Source organism: Elephas maximus, chromosome X, assembly GCF_024166365.1.
Source record: "Elephas maximus indicus isolate mEleMax1 chromosome X, mEleMax1 primary haplotype, whole genome shotgun sequence".
NCBI classification, from domain to species: Eukaryota; Metazoa; Chordata; class Mammalia; order Proboscidea; family Elephantidae; genus Elephas; species Elephas maximus.
In genome coordinates, this window is record NC_064846.1 from 177352145 (window position 1) to 177374447 (window position 22303).

The 22303-nt window shown below is 45.9% G+C and overlaps 1 protein-coding gene across 1 annotated transcript in view; it reads left to right on the plus strand.

The window, feature by feature from the left end:
* Positions 1-22303, plus strand: part of LOC126068887 (cAMP-dependent protein kinase catalytic subunit PRKX-like) — an 84855-nt gene that overhangs the window by 46879 nt on the left and 15673 nt on the right. The window contains exons 5-7 of the mRNA XM_049871572.1: positions 5597-5860; positions 13868-13987; positions 20068-20163. Of these exons, the coding sequence (XP_049727529.1) occupies positions 5597-5860; positions 13868-13987; positions 20068-20163 (480 nt within the window). The remainder of the gene's footprint in view (positions 1-5596; positions 5861-13867; positions 13988-20067; positions 20164-22303) is intronic.

Genomic DNA, 22303 nt, shown 5'->3' on the forward strand with positions numbered 1-22303 from the left:
CTCTGTCTTTGGGCTCTGGGAGAAGGTCCTTGCCTCTTTCAGCTTCTGTTCCTTGGTTCCTTGGCCATCTCCTCCTGGCATCTGTCTTCCCCGTCTGTGCTTCCTTCTGTATCTAATCTCCTTGTAGGTCTGGAAAGCAATTGACTCAAGACACACCGGGCATTCCTACTGATTTATTAACATAACAAAGAGAACCCATTCCCAAACAGGAACATAACCCCCGGTATAGTATAATTTATAACACATATTTTTGGGGGACACAATTCAACCCATAGCAAGCCTGTATTGGTGACTCAAACAGCAATGTACTTTTGTGAGGTGGTTGTTGGGTGCGGTTGAGTTGATTGCGATTCATAGTGACTTCATGCAACAGAGTGGAACTGCCCATAGGGTTTTCTAGGGGGTAATCTTCACCGGAGCAGACCACCAAGTCTTTCTCCCCTGGAGCAGCTGGGTGAGTTGGAACCGCTGACCTATCAGTTAGCAGCCAAGCCAAGCGCTTAGCCGTGGTTCCACTAGGGCTCCCTTCCATAGTGTGACAGTCACTGAAAACCCTACGGAGCCTAGTTCTGCTCTGAAAAACATGGGGCTGCCATAAGTTGGAATCGACTCTATGGCAGTACAGCACAGACAGTTAAGTGCTAGACTGCTGACAAAAGGTTGGTGGTTCTAGTCTTAGTCTGTTACTGCGGTAACAGAAATACCACAAGTGGATGGCTTTAAAAAGAAAAGTTTATTCTCTCACAGTCTGAGAGGCTAGAAGTCTGAATTCAGGGCACCAGCTCCAGGGGAAGGCTTTCTGTCTCTGCCGGCTCTGGAAGAAGGTCCTTGTCATCAATCTGCCCCAGGCCTAGGACCTTCTCAGCACAGGGACCCCCAAGGACACACTCCTCTCCTGGTTCTTTATTCTTGGTGGTAGGACGTCCCTCTGTCTCTCTGCTCACATCTCTTTTTTGTATCTCAAGAGATTGACTCAAGATACAACCTAATCCTATAGACAGAGTCGTGCCTCATTAACATAATTGCCTCTAATCCTGCCTCATTAACTTCATACAGGTTAGGATTTGTAGCACTTAAGTTAATCACATCAGATCACAAAATTGTGGACAGCCACACAATACTGAGAACCATGGCCAAGCCATGTTGACTCCCATTTTCGGGGGACACAATTCAATTCGTACCACCACCCAAAGGCACCTTGGAAGAACTGCGTGGTGATCTACTTCCCAAAAATCAGCCATTGAAAACCCTGTGGAGCAGTTATACCCTGACACACATGGGGTCTCTATGAGTCGGAATCAACTGGTAGGTTCCCAGTGCATGGTTATTGCAGAGGGTCTTCAAATTTAAACGTTCATTAGTTAAACCCTTTTATACGTAAGAATGATGTTTTGCTGATATGTGTAAATATTGAAATTAGAAAAATAAGCATGTATTTGGAGTTCAAATTTCAGCACAGTGGTGAGTTGTTTGCTTATCTTTTTAAACTAGAGCTCTTGTTTGGCTTTCATAAAGTTTATCACCTTGTAAGATTGAACTCTCTTCTTTCCTAGAGGAATAGGAAAAAATACGTCTTTGTGTTCCCATTCTCTCATACTTCCTGGTCAGTGCACAATGCTTATGTCTGATGGATTATTGTGGTAGTTGGTTGCTGTGGGGTCAGCCCCTGACTCGTGGGGACCCCACACACGGCGGAATGAACCGCTGCCCAGTCCTGCACCACTCCCATGAACATTTGCGGGTCTGACCATTGTGACCCGTAGGGCTTCCATTGGATGATTTTTGGAAGTGGATTGCCAGGCCTTTCTCCCTAGCCTGTCAGTCTGGAAGCGCCACCGAAACCTGTTCAGCATCACAGCAACACGCGAGCTTCCGCTGACGGATGGGTGGTAGCTGTACATGAAGTACACAGGCTGGGAATAGAACCCGAGTGGGGAGCCCTGGTGGCTCAGTGGTTAAGTGCTGGGCTGCCAACCAAAAAGTCGGCAGTTCGAATCCACCAGCTGCTCTTTGGACACCCCGTGGGACAGTCCTGCTCTGTCCTGTTGGGTCACTACGAGTCAGAATCGACTTGATGGCAGCTTCTGGTGATTACTAAGGCTCACCTTAATGATACGATGGAGCCCTGGTGGCGCAGTGGTTAAGTGCTCGGCTGCTAACCAAAAGGTTGGCAGTCTGACTCCACCAGCCGCTCTTTGGAAACCCTATGGGACAGTTCTCTGTCCGTGGGGTTGCTATGAGTCAGCATCACTGAGATGGCAACCAGTTCGGTTTTTTTATTTTAATGATACTACGGCCCGTCACCCCATGCCTGAGGATGGCCGATGTCCTGGGTGTTCTCTTGTTTTCTTTGTTTGCCAGCTGGCTGCAGCTCATTGGGATGAGCTTTGGAGGGAAGCCTCAGCCATGTCGTCATGATGAGAGAAACTACAAGGGTCCTAGCAGCGTTGACATCCGTGTTCTGATCTTGGGTCACATTTTCATGTGACAACCCCTGGTGTCCCCAGTCCTGTGGGGGTGCTTTATTTGTTGACTCTACCATGTACATCTGGGGTCACACCAGTTGTTATGTAGTCCACCCTGATTCATGACACCCCGTGTTTGTCAGAGTAGGACTGTGCTCCATTTTGTTTTCAGTGGCCGATTTTTCAGAAGCAGGTCACCAGGCCTTTCTTCCGAGGCACCTTTCAGTTAGGAGCCGAGCTTGTTCACTGTTCGCACAACCCAAGGACTCCACAGACTAGGAAACCAAAAAAAAAAAAAAACAACAAACAAACAAAAAACCATACAAGTTGCTGTCGAGTCCAGTCCAACTCATGGCGGCCCCCTGTGTGTCGGAGTACAACTGCGCTCCATAGGATTTTCAGTGGCTGGTTTTTCAGAAGCAGATTGCCAGGCCTTTCTTCTGAGGCACCTCTGGGTGGTCTCGAACCTCCATTCTTTTGGTCAGCAGCTGAACCTGTTAATGGTTTGCAGCACCCAGGGACTTCTATTGGATCATAGACGTGCTCGTATCTTACCTTCTGCAACACTTGCTGTTGCTTCTCAATCCTTTCTCCTCCCTGTCTCCTTTATATGAAACATTCTTTCACCCTCAGCTGTCACCCCAGAAGGACGTATTCGTTTCTTTTCCTTCTGCCAAAACTTCTGAATTAGAGGTGTTGTCATTGCTGGTGGTGGTGCCATCAAGTTGATTCCGACTCGTGGCGACCCCATGTGTGTCAAAGTAGAACTGTGCACCATAGTGTCTTCAGTGACTGACTTTTCAGAAGTGGATTGCCAGGCCCTTCTTCCAAGGTGCCTGTGGGTGGACTGGAACCTCCAACCTTTTGATTAGCAGCCGAGCATGTTAACTGTTTACAACGCCCGGGGACTCCTAATGTTATAATGTTTTGTTGTGTGCTGTCGAGTCAATTTCTACTCATAGAGACCCCATCTGGCAGAGTAGAACTGCCCCATTCGGTTTCCTAGGCTGTAAACTTTATGGGAGCAGATCACCAGGTCTTTTCTTGTGTGGAGCAGCTGGTGGGCCTGAACCGCCGACCTTTCGGTTAGCAGCCAAGCACTTAACCGCTACTCCACCTAAAAACCAGGGCTCCTTAAATTAGAGATCGTTCTCAGCATCTTCTCCTTTCTTTTGTTTCCCTGTCTTCTTTCCCTGAAATCCCTGACCCCGTCTCTCCCTCCATTAACTGGCTAATCAGCTCCTTTGGTAAGGAGTAGCAATCTCTCCCGACTCTCCCGGGCAATCTCCTCTGAGTAGTTGCTTGGAAATACCCAACTTTGCGCTTTTTAATTGCTGACTTTTCCTAGCAGGTGTTTGGGGTGCTGTCTGATAGTTTATTGTACATTTGCAGCCTTGATTTATTGTACATTTGCAGCGCTAGGTGCTGACTCAGATTCAGTCCCTAAAGATGCTCTGTGCTGTTCACCTGAGTGTCATACACACCTGGTGTTCACTTTTCAGGCAGCCCAAGGTGATGGAGATACTGTCCATCTGTATAACTTTCCTGGGCTGCTGTGGCAGAGTACTGCACACAGGGGGGCTTAAAACCACAGACATTCATTGTCTCTCAGTTCTGGAGGTCAGAAGTCTGAAATCTAGGTGTCTGCAGGGCTGCTGTCCCTCCTGAGGCTCGAGGGGACCATTCCTCCTTGTCTCTCCCAGCTTCTGGTGGTCCCAGGTGTTCCTGGGTTTGTGGCCGCATCACTCCAATGTCTTCACATGGCCGTCTCTGTGTCTCTTCTCGTCTTTCATAAAGACACCACTCAGATGGGATTAGGGTCTGCCTGTTCCAGTGTCACCTCATGTTAACTGAAAACATCTGTGAAGACCTTGTTTCCAAACAAGGTCATGTTCATGGGTACACAGGGGTCAGGACTTGAACATATCACTCGAAGGGCACAGTTCAACCCACAACACCGTTTTAAACCATATGCCTATATCTCAACCTTTAATCATGGTGAACATTCCTGAGTTGTGCAAATGGTATATGCTTGACTACTAGCCTACAGGTTGGTGGTTCAAAGCCACCCAGCAGCAGTGCACAAGAAAGTCCTGGCGACCTGCTCCCATGAAGATCGCAGCCAAGAAGACCGTATGGAGTACTTTCACTAACACACGGGGTTGTCATGAGTTGGAACTGACTCAATGCAAATTTTTTTTTCTGGACGTATATATATATATATATATATATATATGCACATATACATTTATATACCTGTATATAGCTATATGTATATATCTACGGAGCCCTGGTGGCACACTGGTTAAGAGCTCAGCTACTAACCAAAAGGTTAGCCTTTCAGATCCACCAGCTGCTCCCTGGAAACCCTATGGGGCAGTTCTACTCTGTCCTCTTGGGTCGGTATGAGTCAGAATTGACTCGACAGCAGCAGGTTTGGTTTTTTGGGGTACACGTATACATATATACAGCTATACGCATCTATATGTATTTCTCTATATATGTTGCTGTTATGTGCCATCAAGTTAGCTCCGACTCATAGCGACCCTATGTGCAACGAAACAAAACACTGCCCGGTCCCGAGCCATCCTCACAATCATTGTTTTGCTTGAGCCCATTGTTGCAGCCACTGTGTCAGTCCATTTCATTGAGGGTCTTCCTCTTTTTCACTGACCCTCTACTTCACCAAGCATGATGTCCTTCTCCAGAGGCTGGTCCCTCCTGAGAACACGACCAAAGTATGTGAGACGAGGTCTGGCCATCCTTTTAAGGAGCATTCTGGCTGTGTGTGTGTGTGTGTGTGAGAATATATGTATGTACATATTTATATATATGTAACTGGTTTTATGTCTGTAGAGAACGTATATTTTGTATGGGCAGAGGGAGATCTGTAAACCATTAAGCTATTGATTACTAACTGAAAGATCAAGGTTCAAGTCCACCTAGAGGTGCCTCGGAAGAAAGGCTTGGCAATCTGCCTCTGAAACATTAGCGATTGAGATCCCTGTGGAGCCCAGTTCTATTCTGACACACACGGGGACACCATGAGTTGGAATTGGCTCAACAGCAGAGGGTTTGGTTCTGGCTTGTCTGTGGCGTGGCCCTGCAGTGTCCGATTGTTGCCCTCGCAGGTTCTGGACCTACCACGACGAGCGTTTCCTGTACATGCTGATGGAGTTCGTGCCGGGCGGGGAGCTGTTTAGCTACCTGCGGAATCGGGGGCACTTCAGCAGCAGCACAGGGCTCTTCTACTCCGCCGAGATCGTATGCGCCATCGAGTACCTGCACTCCAAGGAGATCGTGTACCGCGACCTGAAGCCGGAGAACATCCTGCTGGACAAGGAGGGCCACATCAAGCTCACCGACTTCGGGTTCGCCAAGAAGCTGGTGGATAGGTGAGAAAGACCACCACGTGGTTTATGTGACAGTGGGTGAAAGCCGTCAAGGCCGTGCCATGTAAGACACAGAGTGGTTTCTAACCAGTGTCACCCTTGCACCCGTGAGAAGAGGAGTCGTAGGAAGAAGAAAACCTAAGTGATGACTCCCTGGGGTCAAGCTTGTTGTTGCGTGCTTTTGAATCAGTTTTCAACACGTGGCGACCCATGTGACAGAGTAGAGCTGCCCCGTAGGGTTTCCTAGGCTGTGATCTTTACAGGAGCAGATTGCCAGGCCTTTCTTTCTCCTGCAGAATGGCTGGTGGATTTGAACCACCAAACTTTGGGGTAGCAAATATACCTCATTCCTTCATGAGTTGGGGTTGGATAAGTGGATAACTTAGTTCCTAACATTGTAAAAACATCTGCATCGATGAGACACTTTATTTTGGGCATAACTCTTTTTATTTTTATTTCTATTTTTCGTGATTATTTTTAGAAAGTGGCAGTCTTGTGACCATTTTATTTTTTTTTTATTGTGCTTTAGATGAAGGTTTAACAAAGAAATTAGTTCCTCATTAAACAATTAATACACATATTGTTTTGTAACATTGGTTGCTGACCCCACGACGTGAATACTTCCCTCTTCTTGACCTTGGGTTCCCCATTTCCGTGTGTCCACCTTTCCTGCCCCATCCTGCCTTCTCGTCCTTGTCCCTGGGCTGCTGTGCCCGTTTCGTCTCGTATACATGGCTGAGCTACGTGTATTATTGTTTGTTTTATGGGCCTGTCTAGTCTTTGGCTGAAGGGTGACCCTCAGGAGTGACTTCAGTGCTGAGTTAAAAGGGTGTCTGGGGGCCATACTCTTGGGCCTTCTCTGGTCTCTGTCAGAGCAGTAAGCCTGGTCTTTTTTTTTGGCGTACATGAGTTAGAATTTTGTTCTCCATTTTTCTTCAGCTCTGTCTGGGACCCTCTATTGTGATCCCTGTCAGAACAGTCAGTGGTGATAGCCGGCACCATCTCTTTACTCTGGACTCAGCCTGATGATGGCCGTGGTAGCTGTGGTCCTTTAGTCCTTTGGACTCATCTTTCCTTTATGTCTTTGGTTTTCTTCACTCTCCTTGGCTCCAGATGGTGTCTTCTGACCATTGTATGATGCAGTTTTCTCTTCAGTTCAATCGATTTTCCTCTGTAGGATTGTATCAATTGTAATTCTATTAATAAAGCACAGAAAAATGGGATATTGTTTTATCTAGATGAGTGAAGGGAGTTTCAACAATCAAAAACAAAATTGCTTTTATAATGTTGGTGCTCCCCCTGTTGACAGCACAAAGTATGTTACTGTACCTTTTTATTTATTTTTGTTTTTTTAATTGTGGTGAGATATATAAGGAGCCTTGGTGGTGCAATCGTTAAGTGCTCGGCTGCTGACTGAAGGGTCTGTGATTCCAACCCACCCAGCCACTCTGTGGAAGGAAGACTTGGTGATCTGCTGTAAAGACCGCAGCCTAGAAACCCCCCTGGGGCAGTTCTACTCTGTCACATGGGTCGCTAAACCAAAAAACCAAACCCAGTGCCATCGAGTCGATTCTGACTTTTAGCGACCCTATAGGACAGAGTAGAACTGCCCCATAGAGTTTCCAAGGAGCGCCTGGTGGATTCGAACTGCCGACCCTTGGGTTAGCTGCCATAGCACTTAACCACATGGGGTCGCTAGGAGTTGGAATTGACGAAAGGGCACTGAACAACAACAGTGACAAAATATATATAGTGAAACATCTGCCATTTTAACATGTCCAATTCGGTGACATTAAATACATTCACCATGTGGCGTGATCATCGCCCTATCCGTTTCCAAAAATTTTTCATCACCCGCAACGGAAGCTCCATTCCCTTTCATTAATAACTCCCATTCCTTCCGGCCCCAGCTTCTGGTCACCAGCAGTAAACTTCATTCTCTAGGAATTTGCCCCTTCTAGATACTTTGTATCGGTTGCTGATACAGTAGTTATTCTTTCCTGTCTGACTTATTTCACTCAGCGTCATATGTTCAAGGTTCATCCATGTCATGGCATGTGTCTTAGTCATGTAGCACAGCCATAACAAAAATACCACAAGTGGGTGGCTTTAACAAAGAGGAGTTTATTCTCTCAAAGTCCAGAAGGCTAGAAGTCTGAATTCAGTGCGTCAGCTCCAGGGGAAAGCTTTCTTCTCTCTGTCACCTCTGGAGGAAGGTCCTTGTCATCAGTCTTCCCTTGGTCTGGGAGCATCTCAGCGCAGGGACCCCAGGTCCGAAGGGTACTCTCTGCTCCCGCCACTGATTTTTTGGTGGTATGAGGTCCCCATGTCTCTCTGCTCGCTTCTCTCTTTTATATCTCAAAAGAGATTGGCTTAAGACACTATCTAATCTCGTAGATTTCATCAATATAACTGCCGCTAATCCATTTTATTACATCATAAAGATAGGATTTACAACACAGAGGGAAATCACATCAGATGACAAAATGGTAGACATCATACAACACTAGGAATTGTGACCTAGCCAAGCTGACAGATATTTTGGGGGGACACAATTCCATCTATGACAGTGTATATCAGGACTTCATTTCTCTTCTACCCTTTATTTTTTAAAGTCAGCTCATTTGGAAGTCTGAATCCAAGGAATCAGAGATAAAATGAATAAATGGATGGAGAAAATTTAATCTATAACATCAAGAAATTTATTTACTCAATTAATATGAGAAATCTTGAAAAAAAAAAGAAAAAAGGTCTCATTACTGTCTTGAAATATCGCTTCTACAAAGAGCTTCATTTTACGAGTCATGAGTATTGTAGCATGTGAATTTTTTTGTTTGTTTTGTTTTTCCATTTTATTTGACCAACTCGGTTTCTCTGATGAAGTGTCTCTCCCTGGCTCAGCTGGGGTGAGGTGGTGTTCCCATGCCCAGGTGCCTGGCACCCCCTCTGTCTCTGGGTTTAGACAACAGAAGTGATTTTTGAATAAAAAATTGAGAGACATTCACCAGAATACTTGGGGGCATCCTTACAAAGTAGAAGAAACAAAAAGGAGAGACTTCACCTTAAATACTGTTTTCTGAATGTGTACTTTAGCTCCCAAGGAACTTCGAGAATTGACTGCAGCTACTAGAAGCTAAAATAAATAAAGAAGGGCCTCTCCCTAGAGCCGGTGCCCTGAATTTGAACTTCTAGCCTCCTGGACTGTGAGAAAATAAATTTCTGTTCTTTAAAGCCACCCACTTGTGGTATTTCCCGTAAACCATACAAGGAGGCTCCTGACAGTCTATATTCCATGGTCTATCTAATTTAGATACACCATGGAGTTCTTTCAGAAGAAAAGCTTGGCAATCTAATTCCAAAAAATCAGCCATTGAAAACCCTATGGGATCGCTGTGAGTCGGAGTTAGCTTGATGGCAACCGGTTAGTTCTTGGGTGGTACAAACAGTGAATGTGCTTGGCTGCTAACTGAAAGGTTGGAGGTTCCAGTCCACCCGGGGTGCCTCAGAAGAAAGGCCTGGCAATCTACTTCCAAAAATTCTGCCCCTGAAAACCCTGTGAAGCGCAGTTCTAGTCTATACTCATGGGGTGGCCAGGAGTCGACGTCAACTCGATAGCAACTGATATGTCTCTTGGTACATCCAAGAAGGTGTTGGGACTTTTTTCAGGACAGAGTTACTGTAACAAGGTGTAAGGCTACCTGAGACAGGTTAGAAACTGGAAACTCATACAGCCGTAGGCATGTGCTCCTCACTGGACAATGGAGCCGAAAGAGACTCACCTTTCCAAAGGTAAGTGGAGACTTTATCTAATGCGTTTACCATTACCTGCCCTCACCTGGTCTTTTAATATCAGTTAAGATCTCCACTTCTAAATGATACGAGGAGTGAGCTTTCTTGGCTCAAGTAGACACTTGAGACTTTGTGGGCAGCTTCTGTCTGGAGGGGAGATGAGAAGGCAGAGGGGGACAGGAGCTGGCTGAGTGGACACGGGGAATACAGGTGGAGAGGAGGAGCGTGCTGTCTCATTAGGGGGAGAGCAGCTAGGAGGACATAGCAAGGTGTGTATAAATTTTTATACGAGAGACTGACTTGATTTGTAAACTTTCACTTAAAGCACAAAAACAAAAAAAAGATCTCCGCTTCTAGCTAGATTCATCCAACTTTGGCGATGCTTACTCAGTTAGTTAGCTGTTTGTCAGTGAGCTGGCTCTGACTCATGGCGACCTCATGTACAAACAGAACGAAATGTTGCCTGGTCTTGTGCCATCTTCATGTCCGTTCGTCTGCTTGTGTCCATTGCTGTGGCCACTGTGTATTTTGAGTGCCTTCATGATGGTTAAGACCAAAAGGTCTGCAGTTTGAATCCACCAGGCGCTCCTTGGAAACTCTATGGGGCAGTTCTACTGTCCTATAGGGTCTCTGTGAGTTGGAATTGACTCAATGGCAATGGGTATTATTTTTTCGGCTCCAACCTAGGGGGCTCATCTTCCAGTACTGTATCAGTGTTCTGTTGTGCTCCATAGGGTTTTCATTGACTTGTTTGCAGAAGTAGCTCACCAGGCCTTTCTTGCTAGTCTGTTAGTCTGGAAGCTACACTGAAACCCGTCCACCATGGGTGACCCTGGTGGCATTTGGAATACCAGTAACACAGCTTCCAGCATCACAGCAAGCCACCACAGTACAAAAGACAGACAGACGAATGATGAAAAATACACGCAGTCCATGCTTTAGTGCCCTAAGAAATAGAGAGTGGAAAACTGTATCCATCAGTGGATTCCAATGAACTTGCTCTTTGTTCTTTTAACATTAAACTTGAAGCATATAGTTCTGTCATTTGCATCCTTCTCTTGCTGGTCCGTAGTTGACACGTCTTCCCAGTTGTCTTGAGATCTGGGACTTCAGGTCCCTCCCGCTCCTTAGGCTTTGGTTGCCTCATCTTTACAACGAGATGAGGAGAATCAATGGCTTAAGAGGTGTCCTCTGGCCCTACCTTTGCACATTGAATGCTTCATTTTTCAGACTCTAAAAGACAGGCTCCAAGAGGCAAAGGGCTCAAGCAAGGAGAACATCTGCCAGCAGGAGGTGGGATCCCTTGTTTTTGTGCTCAGGCCACCAGATAACCAAATTTGCAATCCAGGGTCAGAGTTCCAGGATTCCTGAAGTTCTTAGTCCTGCCAAACCAGCCACACTCTCTCTCTGAACTCTCTCTGCCCGGCTGGTGACTCGGTATCATCTCTCAAGGTCTTAGCGGACGAGCCAGTGGTCAGAGTTTTTAAGGAGATAAAAAAAAAATGTGGACTTCGTTGTGACAAATCTCCTGATCTCTGAAATTGTATTTTCAAAATGTTTTGTCTCCCCTGTGGTGATGGCACGCACATTTCAAAGCGATTTGAAATGCATAATATGTAGTATGGAAACCCTGGTGGCGTAACGGTTAAGTGCTACGGCTGCTAACCAAAAGGTCAGCAGTTCGAATCCACCAGGCGCTCCTTGGAAACTCTGTGGGGCAGTTCTGTTCTGTCCCATAGGGTCACTATGAGTCGCAATTGACTCAACACGATGGGTTTTTAATACGTAGTACAGTAAAGCTTGTGAGAGCTGGAACTCAAGGGGACTGCTTTGTTTTTCCCGGTCTCGGAAGTTTCCCACCTTTGGCAGGGTGCAATCTTACCACCTTTCTTCTGCTTGTTTCAGTGGAAAATTTTGAGTTTTCCTTCTTGACAGGCTTCCGCCTTATGCAGATTCTGGCTTATCTTCTTAAAAATGTAGTCACCATTATCACATTTTGCTAAGAGATAAGTGTTAGAAAACTGTCAGTTTTCTGGCTGTGGATACTTACTTTGTCCCATGCGAAGCTCCTCCCAACCACTGATCTAAAATATAAGACTTGAAAATTATCATAGTGGGTTATCTTCGTCTTTAGTCCCTGGGTGGTGCAAATGATTAACATGCTCAGCTGCTAAGTGAAAGGTTGGAGGTTCGAGTCCACTCAGAGTGCCTTGGAAGACAGGCCTGGCAGTCTACTTCTGAAAACTCAACCATTAAAAAACCCCTGGGGCACAGTTCTGCTCTGACACACTTGGAGCTTCCGTGAGTCAGGATCGACTCACTGGCAGCTGGTGGGTGTCTTGTTATGGTGAGTAGAGGTATTTGTTTTCCCTAAGAGTTGTTGAGTAAAGTCGTCATTTTTTCTTCCCTTCCAACGAGCTCAAGCATCCAGGGAGATAACAGTTTGAACCTCCGTCTACAGAACAATATTGCCATGAACGTGGACTCGGGGGACGGAGGAATGACAAGTTAGGGTTTCAGGGGCACAGGTTCCTGTTTGAGGATGCTAAGAAGGTTTTGGAAATAGTGATGATGGTCACACACGGTGAATGCAATTAATGTCACTGAATGGTACACTTAAAAGTGGTTAAAATGGCAAGTTTATGTTAAATATATATATATATATATATATAAACACACACACAACTTTCCCTTCCTAAAAAAAAAAAGGAAAAGAAACAGACAAGATTGGATGCCATCAATGGTTCCATTTCTATAGGGACACAGAGGTAGTAACTAGACTCTGTCTACCTACTGTATCTCTCTCTGTCTGTCTGTCTGCGTACCTACCTACCCACCTACCCACCCACTCAGCGCTCCTGCTCTCAGTCTCCTGTAGGTGGCGCCAGAAGCTACATTTGCACAGGTCTTACTCACCACCTTCTGAGAAAATCCTTTTTAACCAAACACTCAGCTTCAACCCAGAATGCCGGTGCCTGTAGCCTAGCAGTTGCTGAAAGCTGCCCAATGAACTTAAAATGGCATTAAACTCGTAAGACCGCAAGAAACACTAAAAGCTTGTGAAAGGCAGGTAGAAAGAAACTCATCAGTAGCTTTGAATTTCCTCTCTTGTGTGGCAGGATTTGCTTATCGGAGGACATCGGTGAACCTGTAGATTCTTGAGGGACGCATCGGGTCATACTTGTCAATGAGTAAATGCTTCATTTTTATTTTTTGTAAATTAATAGCCTTTATGTTTTAGAGCAATCTTTGGTTTACAGAAAAATTGAGCTGAAAGTACGGAGCATTCCCACCTGCCTGCTCCTCCCCACACACCTGTCTCCTGTTACAAAAGTCTTCCATTCCTGTGCTATGCTTGTTATCACTGATGGACCTTCACTGATACATTGTTATAACTAAAGCCCACAGTTCACATTAGGGGGTACTCTGTATTGTACAGGCCTCTGGATTTCGACAATCATATAATGTCTCGTGTCCCTCGTTACAGTATCACACAGAGAAGTTTCACTGCCCTGAAAATGTGAGTTAATTCTTCAACTGTTCTTTTTATGTTACTGTGTTCTAAGACAGGTCCTGTGGAATTTCTTGCTTCTGAGCAACAATAGGGATGTCAGTAGTAACAACAGCAGCAGACGGTTACATGTATTCTACCTCAGTTAATACAAGTTCGGAAGAAAAATGGTCAGCTAAGAGCACATTAGAAGTCCCTGGGTGGTGCAAAGGGTGGGAAAAGCCTGACGATCTACTTCCAAAAAACCAGACATTGCAAACTCTGTGGGACATACTTCTACCCTGGCACATGGGGGTTGGCAGGTGTCAGAATTGTCTTGACGTCAACGGATTTGGCTTTCCAGTCCCCGGGTGGTGCAGACAGTCAGCGCACTTGGCTGCTAACCAAAAGGTTGAAGGTTTGAGTCCATCCAGAGGTGCCTTGGAAGAAAGGTCTGGCAATCTAATGCAAAAAAAAAAGTCATTAAAAAACCCTATGGAGCACAGTTCTGCTCTGACACACCTGCGCTCACCATGAGTCGGGGTTGACTGGATGGTAACTGGTTCTTGAGACCTTGTTATTATCTCTGTTCCCGTAAAGTGTATCTACAGGAGAAAAGAAAGATAAGCCATCACTTTGATCTACTAAATGATTGTCACAGTGAGAGCAGCTGACGTGGCTGTACTAGAAAGCACCGCTGACTTTGTGGACTGCCTCTGTCTTCTCCACAGGACATGGACCCTCTGCGGGACCCCCGAGTACCTCGCCCCTGAAGTCATCCAGAGCAAAGGGCATGGGAGGGCTGTGGACTGGTGGGCACTCGGCATCCTCATCTTTGAGATGCTCTCGGGGTGAGTAGCCTTCCACAGGGATGAACTAGCAACTGGCACACCAGCCTGTCTCCACCCACTCATTCTGACAGCCCTAAAACGTGCACATCCAGGCTGCAAATTCGCCTCAGGTGGCCGCAAGCCTGTTTCCCGCTGCTGTGATGTGAATTCCCGGTCAAGTTTGTCTTAAGGAGGTTGTGATTGAATTGTGTCCCCCCAAAACGTGTTATCAATTTGGCTGAGCCATGAGTCTCAGTATTGTGTGATGGTCCACCATTTCTGATGTGATTTCCCTATGCATTGTAAATCCTGCCTCTGTGATATTAATGAGCCAGGACTAGAGGCAGTTATGTTAATGAGGTAGGACTCAAGCTACAGGATTAGGTTGTGTCTTGAGTCAATCTCTTTTGAGATATAAAAGAGTGAAGCAAGCAGAGAGACAGGGGGACCTCATACCACCAAGAAATTAGTGCCAGGAGCAGAACATATCCTTTGGACCTGGGGTCCCTGTGCTGAGAAGCTCCTAGACCAGGGGAAGATTGATGACAAGGCCTTCCCCCAGAGCCGACAGAGAGAGAAAGCCTTCCCCTGGAGCTGGTGCACTGAATTCAGACTTCTAGGCTTCTAGACTGTGAGAGGATAAATTTCTATTTGTTAAAGCCGCCCACTTGTGGTATTTCTGTTACAGCAGCACTAGATGACTAAGATACTCTCGTACCTGTAGATGTGATCCTGGGCAAGGGAAGTGGAATCTATGACAAAGTATATTTATTTTATGTGCTTTCTCTCTGTATCCTGTCTGTCTACTTGTTCTCTCTCTATCATCTGCCTGTCTATCAGTCCATCCTTTCATCCATCCATCCATCCCACCGATTATCCATCCATCCATCCGTCCCACCTATCTGTCCATCTGTCTGTTGGTCTGTCTGTCTTTCTATCACCTCTCCATCTATCTGTCTATCTGCCCATCCTCCGTCCACCTATTGGTCCATCCATCTGTCCATCCATCCATCCTTCAGTCTTTTGAAATGTCTGCTCTTCTTTACTCATTTATGTCTAGGGCATCACATAGAACCAGATTTCTTAATATACACCCTGGTCCATGAAGTAACAAGCAAAGCAAAAGCTTAAAATAAATGACGCACCCTGTCCCACTTCCATTCTGCTTCCAGCTGCATACTCTCCTTCACCCTCGGTGATATTGTTGCCACAGGGGGGCAGCATCTCTGAGTGTCAGTGGACCCTGAATCCAGAGCCATCTGTAGCCTGGGGACAGAAATGCAAGGATTTTTTAGAGCACTCTTTTTCCCAGGGGCCAGGGAAATGCTGCTTCTCAGGTGCCTGCTGTCTGCGATTGCTTTTAAGGAACCCTGGTGGCACAACGGTTAAGTACTAACTGCTAACCAGAAGGTTGGAGGTTTGAACCTACCTAGTGGCTCTGCATGAGAAAGACCTGATCATCTGCTCTCATAAAGATTACAACCTAGAAAACGTTATGGGGCAGTTCTACTCTGTCATATGGGGTCGCTATGAGTTGAAATTGACCCAGTGGCACACAGCAACAAATACCGATATATGATATCCATATTTTATGATATAATACACAGTGCATATTTATTTAAAATCCTCCAAATTCAGTGGTTAAGCGTTTAGTTGCTAACCAAAAGGTTGGCAGTTACAATTCGCCAGCTGCTTCTTGGAGACCCTATGGAGCAGTTCTTCCCTGTCCTATAGGGTTGCTATGAGTCAGAATCGACTTGATGGCAGTGGGTTTGGTTTTTGGTTTATACACACACGTTAGGAGCCCTGGTGATGAGGTGGTTAAAAGCTACAGCTGCTAACCAAAAGGCCAGCGGTTCAGATTCACCAGCCGCTCCTTGGAAACCCTGTGGGGCAGTTCTACTCTGTCCTACAGGGTGGCTGTGAGTTGGTATTGACTCAGTTTGGGGTGTGTGCACACATTAAGAAGGCCTTGTGGTAAATGGTTAAATACTCGGCTGCTAACTGAAAGGTTGACAGTTCAGTTGGCAGTTGTGCAGTGGCTCTGAACGGGGAAGACCTGGCTGTCTGCTCCCCTGAAGATTACAGCCTAAAAACTCTGTGGGTGGTCTGCTCTGTCACATGGAGTCACTGAGTTGGAATCGACCCTGTGGCACACAACAACAAATACCTATATACGACAACCACATAGTATGATATAACACACAAGGCATATTTATTTAACATTCTCCGAGTCAATGAGTAACATCTATACAGCCCTGGTGGTGCAGTGGTTAAGAGCTTGGCTGCTAAGCAAAAGGTTGGCAGCTTGAATCCACCAGCAGCTCCTTGGAAACGCCATGAGGCAGTTCTACTCTGCCTATAGGGTCACTATGAGTTGGAATGGACTTGATGGCAATGGGTATGGTGGTGAAATGGTTCAACACTGGGTTGTTAACCAAAAGGTTGGCGGTTCACTAGCGGCTCCACAGGGGAAGCCCTGGAGCTCTGCTCCTGTAAAGACTACAGCTGAGAAAACCCTGTGGGCAGTTCTACCGTCACGTGGAGTTCCTAGAGTCAGAACTGACTCCGGGGCACCCAGCAACAACACTTGGTTTTCCTTTAGGCAGGATCAGTCACTCTGCATTGGTCCCCCCCCCCCCCCCCAGTTACTTACTAAACTCTTTCTAAAATGCCTTGCCCATGATCTCGTCATGTAACGCCTGCTTCCCGACAGCGTGTTGTTTAATATTCTCCAGAAATGTTTCTAGGTACGGATGACACATTTACTCCTGGAGTTTAATGTTCTGTGTCTGAGCTTGTACGTTTCCACGATGAAATCATGCAGCCCAACGTATTCAGATAGAGCCACCGCCCAAGCCCAGACCAAAAAGGAATGATTCCGACAACCACTTGGAGAGAAAAGATCTGGCCAATAAGGAAGTGTAGACTCAGGGTGGTTCGTTTCTGAGGTGTTCACGGTTGGCGAGATTTAGTGGAGGGAGTATGTACAAATCTCTGCTTCAGCACCTGGGCTAATTTTTCCATAAACGTTAGCTACTTACATTAAAAGAATGATTTCTGTTGTTGTTCACGGTGGGTGCAGTCGAGTCGATTCCAACTCCTAGTGACCCCGTGTGACAGAGGAGAACTGCCCTATAGGGTTTTCTAGGCTGCAACCTTTACAGGAGCAGGTGACCAGGTATTTTCTCCCTCGAAGCTATTGGGTGGATTCAAACCATCGACCTTTTGGTTAGCAGTTGAGTGCTTGGCTGTTGCACCTCCAGGGCTCCTTAGAAGGCTCCATAGGGTGATTCAAACCAGTAATGCACTCAGCTGCTAACTAAAGAGTTAATAGTCTGAGTCCACCCAGAGGTACCTCGGAAGGAAGGCCTCGCGATCTACTTCCGAAAAATCAGCCATTGAAAACCCTATGGAGCACAGTTCTACCCTGACACACTTGGGGGCGCCATGAGTTGGGGTCAACTTGACAGTAACTGGTTAAGTATGACCTAAATGAATTAATCTGTCATGGCGATGTTGATACCGGCTTCCTTAATGCAAACCAATAATATTTGAATTGAAGCCATGATTGGCTCCTTGAACCAAAACAATATAATGAAGTGTGACCCATGCTGTTTCATTCAGCCTGTACACACTTATTGAGCACCTACTGTGTGCCACAGCTTGCCACTTGTGCTAAGAGTATGCGGACACTCATCGGCTAGCGGGGGAGACATCTTTAACACTCACTCTGCAATGAGCTCTCTGATAGAGACAATTCTGAAGTATTACAGGGAGCTCTGGTGGTGCAGCAGTTAAGCGCTTAGCTGCTAACGGAAAGGTTGGGGGTTCAAACCCACCAGAGGCTCTACGGGAGAAAGACCTGGTGATCTGTCTCCATAAAGATTACAGCCTATGGAAACTCTCTGGGGCAGTTCTCCGCCACATGGGGTCACAGTGAGTCTAGGCTTCTTGTGTTTGCCACAACGGAATACCACAAAGTGGATGCCTTCAATGAACAGAAACTGTCTCCCAGCCCTGGACGCTCGGAGTTGGAATTACAGGCATGGGCAGGGCTCTCTGTGGTTTTAGGAGGCTTCTTTCTTTACCTCTTCCAGCTTTTTCTTATTCTTCTTATCTCTTTCATCTTCTATTAAAAAAAAAAAAAAACCCATTGCCATGGAGTCGATGGCATTTCTTGGTTTGTAGTTGGTTTCTCCTTGTGTGGGGGACTCTCTTGCCTTATCTCTCCTTTTTTATTACACCCTACTCAGAAGGAATTAGTATTTTTTAAAAAAGTAAACAAACCAAACCCCTTGCTGTCGAGTGGATTCCAACTCATAGTGACCCTATAGGACAGAGTAGAATTGCCCCATAGGGTTTCCAAGGAGTGGCTGGTGGATTTGAACTGCTAACCTTTTGATTAGCAGACAAGCTCTTAACCACTGTGCCAGCAGGGTTCCAGGATTAGGGTTAGGACCCACCCTACTCCCCCTGAATGAGTTAACTGATAACACCTGTAAAGAAAAACCCTATGTCTAAGTTACCTAACCTATTGCCATTGAGTCCATTCTGATTCAGAGTGACCCTATAGGACAAAGTAAAACGGGTCAGAGTAGAACCGCCCCATACGGTTTCCAAGGTTTGCTGAAGCTGACTGCCATGTCTTTCTCCCTCGGATTAGCTGGTGGGTTTGAAACACCGACCTTTCAGATAGCAGCTGAGTGCTTAACCAGTGTGCCACTAGGGCTCTTCCTTAGTGACGTAGTGCTGCTATAACAGAAACACCACGAGTTGGTGGCTTTAACAAAGAGAAGTTAATTTCTCACAGCTCATGAGCCTGGAAGCCCACCGAGATAATCTTTAAACCTTAAACCAAAAATACACTCTGAAGTCTTCTTTAAACCGCAGTTTAGCTTAGCTAGTAAAGAATGTCTGCCTTGAGCGTTGTGCTTTTTGGAGATCTATCTGTATGGGGTCAGACTGACAACAGCAACTTGAAAGGGTTAGACAGGAACCTTAAGAGGCAGTGAGTTTATCTGAATGGGGGAGGAACAACCCAGAAAAGGAGGGTGAGGATGGTTGTACAACTTGAAGAATGTAATTAACGTCACTGCATTGCACATGGAGAAATTGTTGAATTGGTGTATGTATTCCTGTGTATATTCTCAACAACAACAACAACGTGAAAAACAAAACAAAAACCCAAATTGACTGAACAGACACGGTGTGCTAATACTGCCTCAGTAACGTAACAAGGAGAACCCATTTCCAAATGGGATTATAACCACAGACATTTAAAAAAAAAAAACAAAAAAACTAAATCCGTTGCCTTTGAGTCGATTCTGACTCACAGCGACCCTGTAGGACACAGTAGAACAGCCCCATAGGGTTTCCAACGAGCGGCTGGTGGATTCGAACTGCTGACCCTTTGGTGAGCAGCCAAGCTCTTAACCACAGCGTCACCAGGGCTCCAACCATAGGCGTAGAGGTTAGGATTTACAACACAGTATTTTTAGCGGACACAGTTCAATCCATAACACCCTATTTCTCCAAACAAGGCCACACGTACCTGTGCTCAGGTGAGGGCTTCAACATATTTGGGGGACTCAAACGTGTAATTTGTGGTCACCGAGGCACATTAACCACAGTAAAACTGAGAAAGCATTTAAAGAAAATCACCACTGTCTTAGGACCCACTGCATGCTTACTTGATGGGAGTGTGATCAAGTAAGATGCTGTTCAGGGTTTCGTTAGTGCCTGTCCCCTGCTCAGCGCACACCTCCACAGAAGGCTTGCACCGCCGCTCTGGTTGTGGAATGGGTACTTGATGGGAGTGTGATCAAATAAGATGCTGTTCAGTGTTTCCTTAGTGTTTGCCCCCTGTTCAGCTCACACCTCCACAGAAAGGCTTGCACCTCCGCTCTGGGAATCTTACCTTCCCCTTCAGATGTCTGTGGGGTGCAGGCTCGGCTCTCTGCTGTTTAGTACCTTCCGTCTGCAGTGGGTCCTAAGACAGTGGTGATTTTCTTTAAATAGCAAGAATCGTCGTCATGACTTAATCATCGGGATTTTCCATTCTGTTCTCCACTAAAAATAAATGCTTATTTTTCTAACAGGTTCCCTCCATTTTTCGATGACAACCCATTTGGAATTTATCAAAAAATTCTTGCAGCCAAAATAGATTTTCCCAGACATTTGGATTTCTATGTCAAGTAAGTAAACCGTGTCTCCTGTCGTTGACCGTGTGTTTATTCTGAAGATGTCTAAAGTCACAGGGAAGGCATTCACCAAGCATAATGCTACATTTTTCTTATTGAATGTGGATGCGTTTAAGCTATTCTGGACAGTAATCTTTCCTGTAAAAAGCGAAATGGTTTTAATTATTCTCCTTTCATAATAGTTGGAACCTTGGTAGCACAGTGGTTAAGAGCTCAGCTGCTAACCGAAAAGGTTGATAGTTTGAATCCACCAGCCACTCCTTGGAAACCCTATGGGGCAGTTCTACTCTGTCCTAGAGGGTCGCTGTGAGTTGGAATCGACTCAACCACAATAAGTTTTTTGGTTTTGGTATAGGGGTTAGAGAGGAGCCGTGGTTACACGGTGATTAAGTGTTCAGCTGCTAACCAAAGGTTGGTGGTTTGAACCTACCATCCACTCCCGGGAAGAAAGATGTGGCAGTCTGCTTCTGTAAAGATTACAGCCTCGGAAACTCTGTGGGGCAGTTCTGCCCTGTCCTGTAGGGTTGCTATGTGTCGGAATCGATTTGATGGAAATGGTGTTTTATTTTTTATTTAATGACGACCCCGTGTGTATTAGAGTTGAGCTGTGCTCCACAGGGTTTTCAATGACTGATTTTCAGAAGCTGATCACCAGGCCTTTCTTCTGAGGCATGTCTGGGTGGACTTGAACCTCCAACCTTTAGGTTAGCAGCCGAGCACATTCACTGTTCACACCAGCCAGGGACTCCTTGCGTTGCCAACTCTGCCTAAAAGCGTTTCCTTCTTCCTCAGGTGGATACAGAATCGTCGAGGTAGATGAACTGACACTTTCTCTTTTTCACTGAGAGACAAAGAGGTGGTTCGCCGTCAGAGGCCTCCCGCCATGCTTCGGTTGTGTCGTGTTAGAAGACTCTAGGGTTTTAGCTATCTGACGTCCAAGTTTCAGATCAGTGGGAACCAGGGGGGTCATGGTCTCTAGGTGTGGAATGTGCATTTCGGTGTCCAACTCATCTGCGCCTTCCCAACTGATCACCAGAACCTGGGGCGTGGCCCGTGTCAATGTTTATGCTGCTCACCCAGACCCACTGCCATCGAGTCCATTCCAACTCATAGCGACCCTGTAGGACAGAGAACTGCTCCATAGGGTTTCCAAGACTGTAACCCTTACGGAAGCAAACTGCCACATCTTTCTCCTTAGGAGCTGTTGGTGGGTTGGAACTGGCAACCTTTTGGTTAGCAGCCAAGCACTTAATCATTGTGCCACCAGGGCTCCTATTTATCTTGTATAAAGCCCATTGCTGTTGAGTTGATTCTGACTCATAGCAGTCCTATAGGACAGGGTGGAACTGCCCCATAGGGTTTCTAAGGCTGTAACCTTTGCAGAAGCAGACTGCCACATCTTTCTCCCGCAGTTTCCCTGCCCCCTTACCTTCTTTTCTTTGTTTTAAAGTCATTGTTGATCATTTGGTCTCAAATAGATGATTTTTTTCATGGAAGCACAGGACTCATGAGTCGTCTTCATTATTTTTTGAGCCAATTTGTTTTTAAGCTACAAGGTGTCCCCAGGGGTTAAATTTGATTCAGAATTTGAAGAGTACCTCAGGGCAATAGGCTCAGGGGATTCTCTAGTGTCAACCAGTCCAGTAGGTCTGGTTTTTTTTTTTTTAGGAATTTGAGGAGTGGGTAGGTTTGTTTGTTTTTGGAGTGGGTAGATTTTTTGTTTTATTTTTTTTAATTGTACTTTAGATGGTTTACAGACCAAACTAGTTTCTCATTAAACAATTAATACACGTATTCTTTTGTGACAGTGGTTGCCAACCCCACGACATGTGAATACTTTCCTCTTCTTGACCTTGGGCTCCCTATTACCAGCTTTCCTGTCCCCGCCTGCCTTCTAGTCCTTGCCCCTGGGCTGGTGTGCCCCTTTAGTCTCATTTTGTTCTGTGGGTCTGTCTAATCTTTGGCTGAAGGGTGAACCTCAGGAGTGACTTCAGTACTGAGCTAAAAAGGGTGTCCAGGGGCCATACTCTCCGGTTTTCTCCAGTCTGTCAGGCCAGCAAGTCTGATCTTTTTTTGTGAGTTAAAACTTTGTTCTACTTTTTTCTCCAGCCCTATGCGGGACCCACTATTTGAT